A 17,626-nucleotide genomic window follows, 5' to 3' on the forward strand; every position below is an offset into this window, starting at 1 on the left:
GTTGACAGCCGGCTTTGTGCACATCAGTCGTCAGTCCGGTATGTGGAGGGGAGGGGAGGGGAGGGGAGGGGAGGGGGAGCATTCCACGCTGCACAAGGGAATGACAGCGGGTCTTTATAAATAAAGACCCCCCCACACACCCCCAGCTGCACACTCCCTGTCTGCTTGCTTGCGTGGGCAAACACACCCCCCGCTTAAAAAGTGGGCGAGGGGAGGAAGAGTGGACTCATTTGTACGTTTTGACACGGTTGGAAGAAAGAACCGGTCCAAGGAGGTTAACGGGTTTCTTCCGCGGCTTCGCTCGGTGACGTCGAAGACGACGCGGAGTCGTTCGGTCCGTCGCCCGCTTTTCGACGCGCTCGTGAATATAGGGAAATGACCGCGAGTGACCTCGAAGCGACTGCTGTGTTGTTTTCAAACGATTAGCACGTTTTATCTTAAAACAATAACATGCACCCGTGATAAAGGTTTTGACCTGTAGGAGGGGTTCGGTTGGGTTCATTTGAGAGGACGGAACGGCTGTCACTACGGGGCTGGCTAAGGCTAATTTAGATCCCGTGTTAGCTTCGCCGCCATTCAATTGCTTAGCCGAAGCTAAGCTAATTTAGCACTTGCGCCTAGCTTCCCGGCATCCGTAGATGCTTTTGCGAAACTAAGCCAGTTTCTCCGGTTTTTAGCGATTCTCTTCCCCCTTGTAAGAGGCTAGACAGGGGTAGCTATCGTTGCTGCTATGGATAAAGCAAAATCAGTGAAGGACAAAAAGGGGGCGTCGGGACCTTTTTGCGTCAGCAACGGCCCGAGTCAGAGGAGCTACAACGGGCACATCAACGGCTGCGGCAGCGGCGGGCTCGCATTGCCCAACAGCAGCAGCAGCAGCGGCCAGTATGACAACAATCGCATGCACCGAGGGGAGAATGTGGAGTGCAACGGCTCGCCGGCCAAGAAGAGCAGGCTACGGAGAAAGACCGAGTCGATGAGGCGGCACAGACCCCGTAAGTATGGGAGGAAATGTTTGGTGCATGAATTCATGATGTTTACACATCAATGAAACATCGTTTGTTTATCTGTTTGTTTTTAGTCATTTTAAGTTCATTTGAAAAAAATCTGAATCACATTTATTTTATACACGCTGTGGTTAAATATTTACAGTTTTCTCCATTTCGTTTATTGACGGGCGATGTCGCCTTTTCGGCTTTTATATACTTCGGCTGCGTTAGCCGCGTTCTGATTGGTCGACAGCCGGCGGTGGAAAAGCTCCTGATAAGTGGGCTTGGCTTGAGACGGCCAATCAGCGCTCGACTCTTGTCTCCAGGCTGGCGTATGAATGGGACAAGACCCCGCCCCCTTTATTTACTCAGGGCAATGTGAGTGAAAAATCACCCAGCTAAAAACTTTGTGAGGGTTTTATCAGTGCAGGATATTGAAAACTGTCAGAGTGAGCATCACACTGGGATGCTTTGCAGTTTTGGTAATCATACGTGACAGTTCTTTTTTTTAATCTTAATTTGGTGAGCTGATATTTTGCCTTATTATGAAGCTGAGAGATCAAAAGAAACCTGGTGAGTGTTAATTTCTAATATTTCCACCCATTTTTTATTGCATCTGCGCTAGGTATTTCTCACCTTTTTAATATTTAACCCACCTAATAACTTTACAGGGTTTAAAGTCTCCTCGGTATGACGCTGCACATATCTTCGAGATGAACAGAGGACAGTTTGTCGTAACAAAACCAGTCGTTATTGTTCAGCCGGCAGAGATTAGCTGCACGTTTAGGGACTTGGTGATAACTGTAGACTGTCAACATTCCTAACTTAAAGGGGGTGGAGAACGTGGGGTGTGTGTGCATCACTTTTTTGTGTTTCCACTCTCAAGGAAACTCCAGTTACGTTGTGTCTTTTTCAGATATAGGTATATTACCCCTGATCCCCAATTTATTTCCTGTGAAAAGTATTTGATATCCAAGCGGGTTTTTAAACTTCGTCAAACTGAGGTAGAAATGTATTGGTATTGTACTGAAAAAAAATGTCAGCAGGCTATCACTTCATCTGTTTGATGTTTTGAAGTTCACATAAAGATTTGCCAAGCCAATTTCATCGATAGTAAGTGTAATAATAATGTGAATAAGAAATGAGAAAGCATGGGCATTCTGTTGCCGCTTAATAAACGATGCAGAAGACCAGAGCAATCCCAATGTATACAAAATGGACTTCCTGGTGATAAATGATGGTTTCAACAAGATTAGCGATGGGTGTGCATTACGGCAAGCTGTGATCAGCCGGCAAACATGTCACTCTTTCGTAATAATGGTTGCGGGGCCCCGCTTGCACACCCACCTCCTTTTTTATGCTCATGTTATCTTTGGATGAAGGCCAGTCAGCCGTCCCGATGAACCCGAATGCCACTCAGATCCTTTGGGCGGCAATGTGTGTCCCCTCGAGCGTGTGATTTTTAACCCCGTTTGTTTCCTGCTCCACATTTAAGTACAAAAGCCCTTTATTTGATCTCACAGCATCAGCCTTAGGCTATGTTTAAATGGCTCAGTATGAAAGAGGAAACTTTATTCTTTTGACCTTTTCTGAAAAGTCTGTAAAATGACACCGGAAAATGGCTATCCACACAAACCAGCAAAATAAAGACTCACACGGATGTAATATGCATGCCAGGCCAGTAGGTGGTAGTGTCAATATTTATGGATGATGCAAATCAACCGCAATGAAATATTAAATGAAAAATAATTTGGAGAACAGAACCTTAAATTGGTTTTAGTTGTCTTAGACTACTACCAAATTTGACAGTCAACTGCATTGTTTCATGAGTCAAATAGAACCTTGCAAAAATTAATACAAAATTTTGCAGCTTCTGTTTGCGCTTCCTAAATATGCAGTAAGTGCAAATGTTGAATGTCGGCTTCACCCTCGGGTCACGTTGGAACATTCAAGAAGTGGATGAATAATTTCAGTTGGTTTGGGGAAAAAGGTGTGTCTGTTCAAAGTTCCAACAGTAAAAAAAAAATTGCTTCATAAAGTTAAATGTCAACCAAGCCCGAATCTAAATGTGATGAATGCTAAATTTTATGTACGTCACTTTAATCAAACTTCTTTGGTTTTCTTATCACATGAGTCAAGTGAAAGATAAGCGTAAAGGTTAGCTAGCTAGTTAATTAAAAAGTACAGACAAAAAAACACATTCATGCCAAGAGGCTGATCAGTAAGCATTGATATAATATGAATCACTTGAGTACTGCTTGTACAGATACACACACACACACACACAGTCCTTTTAACAACATGGACGTAAGTGTCGCCCATTCCCGAATCTTCTCCCTTGTCATGTTGACCCTTGGATTGATGACAAAGCGTGCGTGCAGGTGATAAGCGTGATAAATCCGTTTTTGGTTGTTCTTCAAACAAGTTATATTGTGGATTTAGCTGCTTGATTAACTCAATCATAAGCAAGCAACACTGCGGGATTTCAAAGTCAACAATAAAAATGTCTATTGAAGATTTATTGAATGGAAGATAAAAAGTTGAGCAAAGAAAGTCATTTAAGTTTAGTGTTGGATGCTGTTGTGTTATTTAGGGGGGGCTCATGTTTACAGACCGTTTATCAGGTCAGTGGGTGAGGGGGCAGTCGGACAAGAGTCGAGGTGACCCCGGCCGGGTTTAGAAACGGAACACGGCTCATCCAGTGGCGGCGTCACGAGCAGCAGGTGTGTGACAAGGTGGAAAAAACATCTCCTGACTGCTCTGTTTCCGTTATGGTGATCATATGGAAAGGGAGTTTCCAGGAACTTTTTCAAATTAACACCTGTAGTTCCCGAAACCCCAAAAAGTTTCCGTTGGGCCAATATTGACATGAATCAAGTTGATGAGTCAATTAGACCTGTTCAGAACTGCAAGTTTCTGGTCCTACTCTTTCATCATTTTGTTTTCTGGGTTCATGAACGAAACATTAAATTAGACAGCATAAAAATATGAATAAGAGAGAAGCGTAAAATCAACTTGGAGGTGGAGACGAAAAAAGGAGGATGATTGATGGCTAGATGAAGGTGTCTGTCTCCATGCCAATGTTCTCGCCAACCGGACGAGCAAGTTACCCACCGTCACCTCCCAGTGTTATACGACGACAATATGTTACACGATCTCCTGTTGTTATGGCGGAGCTCCAAAACAAATGACGCATCCTCCTTTTGTCTCCCGGTAGCGTTCCCATGGTTCGGGATGGACATCGGCGGCACGCTGGTCAAGATGGTCTATTTTGAGCCGGTGGACATCACAGCGGAAGAAGAGCAGGAGGAGGTGGAGAACCTCAAGTCCATCCGCAAATACCTTACCTCAAACGTGGCCTATGGTAAAAAAAAAAAAAAAATAATGACTTGACAAGCTAACAGAAATTAGCATAAACGACGTCCCCTCTTCCAGGCAAGACGGGCGTGCGTGACGTCCACCTGGAGTTGCGCAACCTAACCATGTGCGGCCGCACGGGCAACCTGCACTTCATCCGCTTCCCCACGCAGGCCATGCCGCTCTTCATCCAGATGGGCCGCGACAAGAACTTTTCCAGTCTCCACACCACGCTCTGCGCCACCGGCGGCGGCGCCTACAAGTTTGAGGAGGACTTCCGCTCCGTGAGTGTTACCTCACACACACACATACTTCCATGTCCTCACATTGAAACGTGTTGCCCAGATGGCCAACCTGGAGCTACTGAAGCTGGACGAGCTTGACTGCCTGATCCGCGGGCTGCTGTTCATGGATCGGGTGGGCTTCAACGGTCACCCGGAGTGCTACTACTTCCACAACCCCTCGGACACGGAGAGCTGCGTCAAGCAGCAGTGCACGCTGGACAACCCTTTCCCCATGCTGCTGGTCAACATCGGTTCCGGCGTCTCCATCCTGGCCGTCTACTCCGAGGACGACTACAAGCGTGTCACCGGGACCAGGTCAGTGCATTTGATGGCTTTATGAGGGACAACTACACAAATGAGATGGGATATGCTCTGATTTTGTCTTAGAAAGCTTCAATGCACTGATTCTCAAAGTGTGGGGCTCCCCCTGGTGGCGCTTCAAAGTATTACTTAAGTAAAAATAAATAATTGAAAGTGTAATCCTACATTTTAGGACGATTAAAATGTTTTATGCGCTGCCAAGAAAATACCTTTTTGGCTTAATGTCTATTTTTGATATAAAATTAATTCTATGATTATGATGTAGTATTGCCAATACGGTATTTTGTATTATATAATAAAGATTTGGTAAGAACACCTCAAAATGGCTTTTGAGATTAAAAAAGATAATGTATCCCCTTAACTGTCAAATGAGTGACCGCTAAAGCGCTTTGTCACCAAGAAAACATGATAAAGGTGAACACAGTTAACATATTTTGGCCACTCATCTTTATGTAACATCTCCTTGCATTATGCAACAAATAAGATAAGATGAAAGAAGTCACTTTACTAGTTAAAGTAGTTGATATTGGTCCCTGTCAACACATTATTTTCTCACTCATTAGTGTAATTGAATTAATTGTCATAATTTTGGTTAGACACATCCCTACTGACACAAAAGAAAAAAACACCTTCCGGTAGTTATTTGCGGTTTTCACTAAGGTGAAGTGAGGTGAACTTTATTTGGACTCATTTAAATTTTGATTTGAAGGTACTTACATGACATTAATATTTTTTTTTCCCCCCCGTTCTAATTTTTTTTTGCCTTCATCACTCTCTGGTGATGTGTTTGGATTGTTGTATAATGTTGTTTTTTTGTTTGCAATATCTAGTTTGAATTATAATCCCTGCCGGATACTAATATTTCCATTTCTTTTTGAGTTTTATTTTTTCCATATACTTTAAATGACAGTAATATTAGTAATTGTAAATCTATTTTATTGATATAAACTGTGTCTTCCCCCCCACCCCCCAGTCTGGGAGGTGGTACATTCCTCGGCCTTTGCTGCCTGCTGACGGGCTGCGAGACGTTTGAGGAAGCTCTGGAGATGGCGAGCAAGGGCGACTCCACCAACGTGGACAAGTTGGTCAAGGACATCTACGGCGGCGACTACGAGCGCTTTGGCTTGCAGGGCTCGGCTGTGGCGTCCAGGTGAGTTGAGTGCGACCACAGAAAACATGCGGGACGAGCGAAGCACTTTCCAATCTCGATATATTAATTAGGAAGCTAATTCTGCAAAATCTGCAACTCATTTCATCCTACACTCTTAAGCACCAAGCAAACTCAATTCATATTGAGCAAGATTACAAATGGAAATGCAAATTTCTTAAGACTTTAAGGTAGTTACAAACGCAACTCAGACCTTTTGCTTGTTAATCTGCATTCAGCTCAGATCAAAGGTAAAGCAAAAGTTTGACCAAAAGCAGTCGTTTTTATCTCCCGCCGTTATCTGTTATCGTGTCAAAAACAACACACGCCATCACACGGAATATGATTTTCTTCAGTTTCGGTCACATGATGGGCAAAGAGAAGCGCGACACCATCAGCAAGGAAGACCTGGCGCGGGCCACGTTGGTCACCATCACCAATAACATCGGCTCCATCGCGCGCATGTGCGCCGTCAATGAGGTAATTGTGGGGAAATTCACAACAATGAATCTTCCGAATGCACGACTTGTGACTTTCTGCGCTCGGTGAGCTTCTTTACAGTGTTGTCTTGTGGCAATGGCGATCAAGCAGCATTGTACAGGGCTATCACGGCACGCAGAGCCGCAGCAAACAAATCGTACCATTGGTACAGTTGTTGAATTTTCACCTGTTTTCAAATTGCTTTTAGAGATCCATCAATTTTCTTTAGTGCGAGATTCCATGGAGTATTTTTTTCCCCAAACCGCAAATATCTAAATACTCAACGCTAATTCTAATAAATATTTCAAATATGCAATTTTCATTTCCTTTAGGACGTGTCCTCTTTAGGGTTGTGGGTAAACTGGACTCTATTCCAGCTGACTTTATAATATTATATAGATTTAAAAGTCAATACCTAGTAAAACAGTGAGTGACTTGTGTCCAAAATATTGTAGAAATCTTTAGAATTTGGTCCAATTTTGCCCTGATGTGCTCCTCATTCCTCAATCTGCTCGTGAATTAGCTCACCCACACCACCATGTGGCGAGGAAGTGGCATTGACACATGTACTATATATATATATACACATATAAAATGCATCAAACTTTTATTATTGCTTTGATAGTAACAAGAATTTTTTTCTTAACCTGACAGAAAATCGAGCGTGTGGTGTTTGTGGGCAACTTCCTACGTATCAACACGGTGTCCACCAAACTGTTGGCCTACGCTATGGACTTCTGGTCCAAAGGACAGCTGCGAGCGCTCTTCCTCGAGCACGAGGTAAGAAGTCACATTTTAACGACGTTAACTCTTATATAAGTACGACATTCCAAAACATGTTGAAACATAACACAAGACACCCATAAAACACAAAACTTGTTAGCTAACAAATGAACCAAAACACATTTGGGCGGTTTCCCTCAGGGTTACTTCGGAGCCGTCGGTGCGTTGATGGAGCTTCTCAAGACACCCGAAGACCCATGAGTGGCCTCTCGCCCTCCAATGCTGTGATGTCATCAACTCTGGAAAAGCTGCGAACGCCGCAGAGGCTGCTAAAGGAATTACTACAAGACACGAGGAGAAAGCAAGAGGAACTGGGGAAAAGCCATCGGGTGATCGCATGTACATAGCCTTCAAAGCGTAGAGGTTGTAATCACTAATTTATGCTAATTGACTTCTTGCCTGAATTTTTGCTGATGAGCTACTGTAGCATCTGCCCCCCTGAAGAGGGAGCGTCTATTTATGATAAGAGGAACTCAAACAGAGGATTAGCCAACATGTGGCTAAGATCATGCAAAGGTTGTGGTCAAATAGGAATGTCATTGCCTAAGGCCTTTTTGCTTTTTCTTTCGCTTTTGTGTGGACCAACCTTATGTCTTCTTCCGAGCTACGCTTCAGGTAGCATCTCTTCCGCATGTCTTCGCCTTGTTTCTCGCCACCCACTCGGACCAAGACATAGATGTCCATGTCCTAATATTTATAGACCTGTCGCCAAACCAATGTCCAGCAGTTCACAAAACGGTCAAGCCAACGAGAATGGGAACACGAGCAGGAAGTAGAAAGCCCGCCAAAGTAAATCATAGTAACCATGGCCTTCTGCATCCATGCTAAAAGTGCAGCTAACCATTGAGCAGCTCACACAAATTGCTAACCGAGTAGCTAAAGGTTTGGTCAGTCATCCTGTTAAAGCGACTGCAATGGGAACAAAACCTGGAAGTCAACAACACTAAACATGGCCTTCAGTGTCCACTTGACCCGAAATGCTAAAAGTGGACCATCTCAAGCTCCTCTGCCACTTTTTACGCCTTCTTGTCACGGTTCTTTGTGCTATCTACCCTTTTGTTAAATACTGTTGAAATATTATCACTGACCCTCTTTTTAGAATTTTTAATTAGCTCTAGAATTTTATCAAATGGTTTCCCTCCCAGGTGGTTGATTTGGTCAGGTCTGAATCCAGGAAATGAACCGTTTTGCGGAACTCCGCTAAAGAAATAACTCATCAACCATTTTCCTTACACCTTCTGTCTTCTCTGTGCCATCTCATCCAGTCAAATACTTCTGTAATATCTCTTGACAACATATTCTAGCGTAAATTTTTAGCGTTTGCGTTTAGCATTAGCACTTATATTTGTTTTCATCAAACTGTAGTTCTTACCCCCACTGGTATAGTTCATTGGTTTTGTAAGAATCTTATTATGAGCCAAAATTTTGTAATAATGACAGCGGTAGTTAGCATTAGCATAGCATCTTTGGCAGGTCAAGACGTACCCTTAAAAATGCACCCGGCTAACTTGACGGTACTCCACGGCCTTGCTTGATTATCCAATTTCAGTTTGTTAGCGCTAGTGGAACGTCTCAAAGGTTTCACACCTGTTAACCATCAGCCAGAAACTGATAAAAAAAAGAACTAACCAACAGATTCTCTTAACTGCTTTTTAATCTTTTTTTGGTGGTACTGGTTGCCTTGGTGGCGCTCGAGCGTGTCCTCGAACCCCGACCCCTGTTTGCATCCATGCCTTCATGTTGTAACCTCATACGTTTTCACTTCAGTGTCTTTTGCTGTTGCACACAAAGAGTCCTCAAAACCGTTTGTAGCAGAGCCGTAACAGACGACGATCTTTACAAACGTTGGCAACCTAACCTTTTTACGCATCTGTTACGGCTCTGACGCTAACTCCGACGTGTACGCAATCGTTGTCGGGCGGTAACAATTGCTATCAAGACGGTGTGAGAAGTGAGTCAGGTCTTCCCACCCCAGTCCCACCGCCTTCCCGGCCTTACGCAATCTCGCCTTTGTTACGGCTCTGATACTACCTCCAAAGCCGGAATATTGCCGAATAGATTTTTTTCCCCTCATTCCATGTCAGTGCTGTAAGCCCCACTCTTGTTACGCAGCGGTACTAAAATTTGAAAAACCTCAACATTCAGCGGATACTGTACATACAACTGGATTGTTTTATTGGATTATTCTCGTTATTAATATTTAATTGTTTGTTTGTTTTCATGTTGGTTTACAAGTTCTGTAAAAACTGCGAGCATGTGGTGCATCTGAACCACAAAATGTCTTCCCAGGCGGACATTTTGTGGTTAAAAACACCAAGTACACTACAGATTATTTATGGTTAATATATAACGTAAAACTCACAGGGTTTTTCCGAGCTCAAATTGAGGCTGAGGTGGTCCCACTCTGATCAAGTATTTACATTTATTTTTAATAATTAGTTTTCATGATGTCAGTGCCCCAAATTAGCAGATGGACACCTCAAAATTTTGTGCTGGAAAAATCCTGCAATTTAAGGTACAAATTATACAATCTCTTGATGATTTAATGTTAAATAATAACGCTAACAAATTATTTAATTAATTTTTGGTGTTTCTTTTCCTATCAAACCTTAAGATCTGTGATTATTTGTGTTAGCAACAATGCTAACTCAAAACAGTGCTGGGACCATGCCTATATTACAAAAATAACTTTTGCCCATGCGCTACTTGGCTATGCAGTTAGCATCCTAATATATGGAAGCAGTCTGAGCATTTATTTGATAAACTTGATATCCATTTAAGGTCCATGTACTTTGACCTTTGCTAAAAAATGGCCAGTTGGATATGCAAACCTGACAGTAAAAAGAGAGAACTCCTCCTCCTTTTGTCTGGTCCTGCTGATTTTTAATTGTTTGCTATTTGAGGCGTTTTTTTTTTTTAACCCATTTAACACCAGTTAGAGTGGACAAATGTTTCACGATGAGCACTTTGTATCTGGGTCGACCTCGCTTGTTGTGACTTTATTGCCTCTTGCACAACTTGAGAAAGATTTTACTTTTTTTTTTTTTTTTTTTTTCCTTGTTGGTTGTCATAAGAACATCCTGTTGACCAGTCCAAGCCTTTAAACTAGTGATACTGAGGAGAAAAGGTTCATTTAAATGATTGTCTGAAATGCTTGACATGTTTAATTTGTTGTGTATGTGTATATATAGACAAAAGATTTTTTTTTTTTTGTAAATATGAATAATAATGATCTATCCGACACCAGCAATTTTTCTCTCATTTTAACTAGGCAAGCTTTCACATACATCGTCTGTATTGTAATACAAGTGATAGAGACACTAATTGACAATAGTGAAAAAAAATGAGCGATACGAGCAGTGTCTCTGGAAGTATGACAATATCCTACGATTATTTCAACGATACAAATCGGTATCACGATACATAATTTATATGATTGGGTGGGGAAAAAAAGAGTATAATAAGTCAATAGGAGTTACAAGGGAAAATGCACGATATTTTTATTCACTGTTCAAATTGTGTCAAATACGGTGATTGCACGAGAAATTCATCGTAAGAAAACTACATAAGATTGATTGTATATATATGGATCCATATAAAAATACCAATGTGATATAATGGAAGAAAACTAATTACTAAAAATGAAATCTTATCATTACAACTAACGAAAACAATTTTGTGGCAGTAAAATTAGTAGTTTCACGACACAGCTCCGCACAAATTCAATTTGAGCATTTCTTTTGGGTAATGTAAATTTGACATGCTTGTGAAAGCTGCCGCTGGTTGTTTCGTCATTTCTTCTGCTTTTAACACAAAAAAAGAAAGAAAGAAAGAAACTATGCTATGTGCAATGCGTATGTAATGGTGTGAATAACACTTTTTCTCAAAAGGAATAAAAGTGAAACTGGATGAATTCTTCTCAATGTTTATTCACCCATTGTGGCCTTTCCAATACCAACCATATTTTGTTCTTTATTCATTTTTTTTTCAACAATAATTTTAGCAAGCTAACTTTTTTCTTTGTTTGAAACATGTGTAGCAACTTATAGAGTAGGAGTCAAAGTTAAGGTCTGATAAAACGGCTAAGCTAATGACAACGCACACAGTATAATGGGGTGTTGTGCAGAATGTAGGGATTCTCCTCCCACTTTCTCACTGACACACACACACACACACACACAGATATATGTTGTTTGCTCAGCTCCAAGTGTTGCAGAACACCGCGGTGTGGCAGCAGGCCCAGCCAGACTGCACTCCTCAAGGTCTCTGGAGGTGTGATGCCGGGAAATTGTAAGTTAAAAACCAGCTATTGTTATTCATATAAAGTTTTTATTATTATTATTGTTAAGTGTGTTTTTTTTCCAAGGCTAATTTGAACACTTTGCAAACTTTTTGCAAAAGTAATGCTCACTTTTTTGCTGTGTTGTAATACTGTGAGGTGTTACACATTTGCCAGGATTGCTTTTTTTTAACCAACACTTGCTAATCAGCAAGTGTTCTTTCCACAGCTTTCTTGGTAACTAATTCATTATTTTGCACCTAGGAGCTAAATTTATATTCGCTTTCTGGTTCTCTTTCAGTATGTAACAAAATCCTAGCTTCAAGTCGAATAAGTTTGTTATTTTTTCCCCCTAGACAATTTCTTTTAAGTTTTTCCTTGTCCCCCTGTGGGACAAGATCAGGAGAAGTTAATATTTGCCAATTGTGGTCTTCAGACTGCTGTGCTAAATAATTTCATTTAATTTTGATAATGGGATTCAGTATATATTTAGTATTTAGATTTAGCAAGATTTATTACCAGGTTGACTTTGGGTAACTAGATTTCTTGGCTTTAAATTGGTAGCTATATTGTATGTTGCTTTATATATCTTGGCTGGCTAGATTGAAATTAGTATCTTGAAAGTTATGCTACAGCTAGTTGGCAAATTAACTAACTAGCTTGGATTAAAATTATTCATTTCATTCACATGGGAGCTAGTTTTAGGTATGTAAAATACAGATCGCTGGTTAGATTTACATTAGAACGAAGAACGTTTTCTTATTAGTTTCATCTTATTTACCCGTTTGATGCATATAAAAAAGTTTCAATGACCCAAGCCTGAAATGAAAGAAAGTCAGCCATTTTGTTTTTCATAAATGGTCAGGGATTGTACCTCACAAACATGCCACTGTCAGAAAATATATCTAGACATATGGTCAAGTGCAAATTGCCAAACTTTTGTTTCCCACATCATCTAATCTGGGCAGATCATTGTCTCAAAAGAAGTCCTTGTGTGTGTCAGTGTAAGCAGCCTCCACGCCAGCTGTGCTCTATTTGCGTTGCGGCCTTTCAGAAGAACTCACATCACGCATGAGCTCCAAGAATCCACAACAACACACGTGCACGCGTGACAACTCAACATAAAAGCAAGCATGTTGGAAAAGGATTTAATGCTGTGATGAAAGCGTTAGCTACAGTGGAAGGGTCAAAGTTCACCTTTATTTTTTTTGCTTTGTCATCTTTGGCCTCAAAATGTTACCAATGCAATAAAGTTCAAACTTGTGTCGATTGACAGAAGTGCTGGACAAATTCTGCAGACGTTGTACTTCATCTTTAAAAAGAAGCACCAAAAATTATCAAATGTACTTTATGGGGAAAGCCAAGTCAGATAAATTGTGAGACAAGCTACCAATTCAAAGCTAATAAAAAAGCTAGTTAGCTACCAAGCGGAAGCTAGCTTAGCTTTTAATGTAAATATAGCTAGCTAAAAGATATGTTAATTTAGCTGATGAAGAAAAAAGCACTATAATAATAATAAGAAATTCCATCAAATTAGTTATGTGGTTGCCTGTTTCTGTAACTTTACCTCCTAAGTGTCAAATTTCCTCATAAAAAAAGACTGAGTGTGCACTTGTTTTTCAGATAAAAATAGACAGCTGCACAAATTCGTGGAAAGGGCGTCAAACTTCAAAGTATTGATACTGTATTGTTTGTGTGGGTCAGTGATAAACCATAATCTCGACCAGTCTTGCTAGCCGCTAGGTTGTTGCATAAGTCTCTCGCCGTATCGCTTGCTAGTCCTTTATGCTTTTATCCTTTTATTATGTCAGCTTTATTTTTGCTTTTATCTTTTTTTTATGAATTTGTCATATATGTCGTTGTCATATAAGCCGTACTCTGTTGAAACTTGATAAAGACTTCCATGTCATGTTTGGTTTAGTTCCAAATCCTGCCCAATATGTGACACTTGGATGAATAAACTCAATGCAAAATGAAGCTAATTCATTAACCACTGGAATGTTTGTGTGTATGTGTGTCAGAGAAGCTAAGGGCGAAGGGGCCACTGATGACAACTAGGCCCGTAATTGGTCGGTAGCCATGGCTGTCAGTGTGCAGGAGAAGGCTCGCCCGGGCCGCGGCCAGGCGACCGAGGAGGGCGGCTGGGGGTGGATGGTTGTTGCGGCCTGCTTCCTTGCAACCATCTGCATACGTGCAGTCACCAGGTGTGTTTGCACTCCATCGTACGTTCAAATTAAAAAAGTATATATTTCTTTAACATCGCCATAGTTGTGACTTTATCGCCACCACTAAATTCACTTAGCAGGAGTACATTCCTAAACAGCTTAGTGTTTTTTTTTTTAATCCACTAAGACTCTAAATTCCTCATGAGGCATTTCCATGTTGACATTTTTGTTTTTTTGCAAAGTCAGCACAATTCCCTGACTCAAAGTTATACAGCCTACACACTCTGTTGATTTTGTTGAGGAACACGTGTGATGCTGCTTTTCCAGAAGTGGTCGATCTCCTTTTAAACCCGAAAATAAAGGCGTAAATGAGTGGCAGGTGTCTTTGATGACCTCATTTTTGACTTGTCCTTATCGTCCACAGCGGGCTAGCAGAAGAAATGACATTATATAAGTGTGCTTATGCAAGGCTCAATATAAGCAAGGCCTCACAGTTTGCGCACTTTCTGACCTCACACGTTGCTGAGTACAAACAAAACGTGAAAGGATAGCATGCAATGAGGAAACAATACTGGTGCTGTGCTTTCAGAAATAAATCAAACAATACATCAAAATTAAAATATTATATTTGATATTGGCCTATCAGTACTGTGCTTTGAAAGTATTTAATACTATTTTTGATACTCATGCGTGACATCAAGGATATTACAAAACATCTTGAAATATTAGATAAAACAGAAAACTTTTATTGGCTTGTACGAGCGGTTAAAATTGCCTCCTATAAAGTCTGCCTAGCAACAAGCTACAAAAAAAATCCCAGCAGTTAAATTGATCTAAATGACTGCTCAGGGGATTGTTGATGGGCCAGTATCAATAAAGGTTCCTGTGCTATATATTTTTTTTTTTATTAAGAATGATGATGTCCACTGTCCCTGTGTCCAGATGTGTTTCCTTGTTCTTCGTGGAGTTTCAGCTGCAATTTGAGCGAGATTATTCCACCACGGCCTGGATCCACAGCCTCATTGATTGCACCACTATGCTCTGCGGTATTACAACACATCATTTTTATTTGAAAAGTGATTTAAAAAAAAAAAGTATTTTAGCTTGCTTGATTCAGACATGTGTTTCCAGCACCTCTGGGTGGTTTCCTTGGCAACCGTCTATCATGCAGAGCCACAGTAATGCTGGGGGGTCTCTTGTCCTCGGTGGGTCTGGTCATCAGCTGCTTCGCCTCCAGTCTGGAACATCTCTACGTCTCGCTGGGCATCCTCACAGGTACGGCCTCTGGCAAAAATATGTCTGTTGTAATGGTGTACACACACTGTTGGAAAAAAAACTGTTGTGTTGTCTCGATACTTGATTTTTTTAGGTTTGGGCTTTGCTCTGAGCTACACTCCATCCATCGCTATGGTTGGCCGCTACTTCAGCAAAAGGAAAGCTTTGGCGTACGGCATCGCCCAGTCTGGTGGGGTCCTCACTGTGTTTTCCCGCCTTTCCACCACTCGGCTCTGTCATTATCGTCACATTCTGCCATTCAGGCAGCGGCATCGGGACCTTCATCCTGGCTCCGGTAGTTCAGCTGCTCATCGAACGTTACTCGTGGAGGGGGGCCATGCTGGTCCTAGGGGGCATTGTTTCGAACTTGTGTGTATGTGGAGCCTTGATGAGGCCGGTGGTGGAGTCCAGCCAGAAGCAAAGGTGGGATGGCTATGAAAAACCTGTTAGGCCATTTGGAATAAACCTGAATAATGCTAACACTTGATTTCCTTATAAAGGATGCCAGATGAATCCAACAAGGAAAAAGAAGAAACCAAAGAAGTCCCAACAAAGATGCCAGAAATCAGCAAGCTCGGCTACAGTGAAGGACTACTGATTGCTAACGGAGCGCTGAGAAACTGCCAACTGGAGAACAACAAGCTAGCCAAGGTTGACAAGCTAGCTCAGGCTAACATGCTAGCCTTTATGTCCAGCGGGCCCGATGCCAGGATAACGGATCACAAGCTAGCAGAGTGCCTTTTACTTAGCAACACGCTAACGGCAGCCATGCTCGAGGAGGTAGCTGAGACAAAGCTCGCTAGCACTGTGGAGAGTCTTAACTTGTGCAACAAAATGGCTGCCGCAAAGACGGAAGTCGTCCTTTCTGAACCGTTGGTGAAAACTAACGTCCCAAGAGATCGTTGTTATTGCCTCCAGCCAGGAGAGGACTTTGGCTTCCTAGTAGCTCCGGACTTCCTGGTTTTGTGCCTGTCCTTCTTGTTCCTGGCATATGGCTGCAGTACTCCTGTGGTCTACCTGGTCCCTTACGCCCTTAGTATAGGGGTAGAGCAAAAGCAGGCCGCCTTCATTATGTCCATTTTTGGAATCAGCGGCATTGTGGGTAACATTACCTTTGGTTGGATCACAGACAGGAAGTAGGTAGTGGCTTAAAACCTTTTGATAATACTGTCAACAAAAAACCAATAATGATATTTGATACCGCTGTGTCCTTTGCAGGTGTCTGAAACGGTACCGTATGCTAAGCTACATGCTAGCGATAGCGGTGGAAGGCCTGAGCTGCCTGTGGGTTCCACTCCTCCACTCCTTCGCCCCGCTGACCATGTTCGCTGTGGTCTACGGTTACTTTGACGGCGCTTATGTGGCGCTCATCCCTGTGGTCACTTCGGACGCCGTGGGCTCCGCTTACCTTACCTCAGCCCTCGGCATGGTCTACTTCCTGCATGCTGTGCCTTACCTCGTCAGCCCACCCATAGGCGGTGAGACATTGGCGATATTGAATTAGTAGTCATTTATTGTGTTGTTGAAAGGAAAATACGGTACAAAAAAATTTGGTCAAATACACAAATGGCAAAATCATTTTAGATACACATTTGACCTCAACGTGAAGTGTGTTTTTCTCTAGGTTGGTTGGTGGACATGACTGAAAACTACACAGCGACTTTCTTTGTCAGTGGTGCTTCGTACATTTGCAGCGCTGCCATTCTAGCGGCGGCCATATTGGTCCGACGGGCCCGTCGGTCGGGACCAAAGGAGCTCTGCTCAAAATTTGCCACCACCACCTCCACTGTGTGTCATCACGATATCATCTAAGCACTCTGATGTGTATTTTTTTGTAATAACCAAATAGCCGTATTTCTTTTTTTACTACAACTCTGATATTTTTGTATACACAACTGTGTTGTGTATCAATACCGTACTATGCAAGACTAAGATACAACCTATAAAAATAGATGATACTGGTATTGATCCTGAACTGTGAAGAATAACGATACCACACATCAGTCTTAATGTTACCGACATATACATATAATATATGACAAAACAAACAATAATTGATACCTGTTCGACTACTGCTACGACTAAGTTACATAAAATATACAATACTTGACGCTGGTGCTTTGATACTTGGACTGTGAACAATATTGATACCATTGATCAAAATATCTATTTGTTATCAGTGTAACAATACTGTGAGTGACAAGTTGTTGATAGTGGTGTATTGATTATTATACTGTGAGTGATAAGGATTTGATATATCAAAAGGACGTGATCCTGGTGTATTGCTGCTAAGTAATACGAAACATGGCATATCGGTATTTAGTATCTGCGTATTGATACTGTACTGTATTTTTGTTTCAATTCATTTATGCAACTACTATACATGTATGTACGTGAAGGAATAAATGAATTCATGGGACCAAACATGTAAATTAATAAACCCTGTCCATATGTTGTGTTTTATGATCGTATTAAGGGATTATTAATTTTTACTACAATGCTTAGTTTGCTGACAAAATATAGTTAAAAAAAGTGAACTATTTGTTTCT

At 41.6% G+C, this 17,626-nt stretch overlaps 2 protein-coding genes and 1 long non-coding RNA gene across 4 annotated transcripts; 2 read left to right on the top strand and 1 right to left on the bottom strand.

Annotated features, from left to right (window-relative positions):
• The first annotated feature begins 175 nt into the window (after positions 1-175).
• On the top strand, positions 176-11,271 carry pank1a (pantothenate kinase 1a). 2 transcript variants are annotated; one of them, XM_088385656.1, is made up of 8 exons: positions 176-992; positions 4,204-4,350; positions 4,422-4,627; positions 4,689-4,942; positions 5,922-6,098; positions 6,452-6,575; positions 7,230-7,355; positions 7,500-11,271. In XM_088385656.1, the coding sequence occupies exons 1-8, from the start codon at positions 731-733 to the stop codon at positions 7,557-7,559; spliced, it is 1,356 nt and encodes a 451-aa protein (XP_088241782.1). In that variant the 5' UTR covers positions 176-730; the 3' UTR covers positions 7,560-11,271. The 2 variants fall into 2 exon arrangements, with proteins under 2 accessions (XP_088241782.1, XP_088241783.1); XM_088385657.1 differs by lacking the exon at positions 176-992 and adding an exon at positions 1,361-1,559.
• A 246-nt stretch (positions 11,272-11,517) lies between these two features.
• slc16a12b (solute carrier family 16 member 12b) lies at positions 11,518-17,517 on the top strand. The gene is made up of 9 exons (XM_088385703.1): positions 11,518-11,648; positions 13,659-13,841; positions 14,745-14,848; positions 14,934-15,077; positions 15,172-15,267; positions 15,341-15,500; positions 15,578-16,213; positions 16,296-16,555; positions 16,702-17,517. The coding sequence occupies exons 2-9, from the start codon at positions 13,717-13,719 to the stop codon at positions 16,887-16,889; spliced, it is 1,713 nt and encodes a 570-aa protein (XP_088241829.1). The 5' UTR covers positions 11,518-11,648; positions 13,659-13,716; the 3' UTR covers positions 16,890-17,517.
• Positions 14,094-16,517, bottom strand: LOC148392874 (uncharacterized). The gene is made up of 3 exons (XR_015860594.1): positions 15,159-16,517; positions 14,937-15,086; positions 14,094-14,843 (listed from the first exon to the last, which is right to left on the bottom strand). It is a non-coding gene; the product is annotated as an uncharacterized LOC148392874 (long non-coding RNA).
• Positions 17,518-17,626: the final 109 nt, after the last annotated feature.

This window comes from Syngnathus floridae, chromosome 9 (genome assembly GCF_059516105.1).
Source record: "Syngnathus floridae isolate MCC-2025c chromosome 9, RoL_Sflo_1.0, whole genome shotgun sequence".
Classification (NCBI taxonomy): domain Eukaryota; kingdom Metazoa; phylum Chordata; class Actinopteri; order Syngnathiformes; family Syngnathidae; genus Syngnathus; species Syngnathus floridae.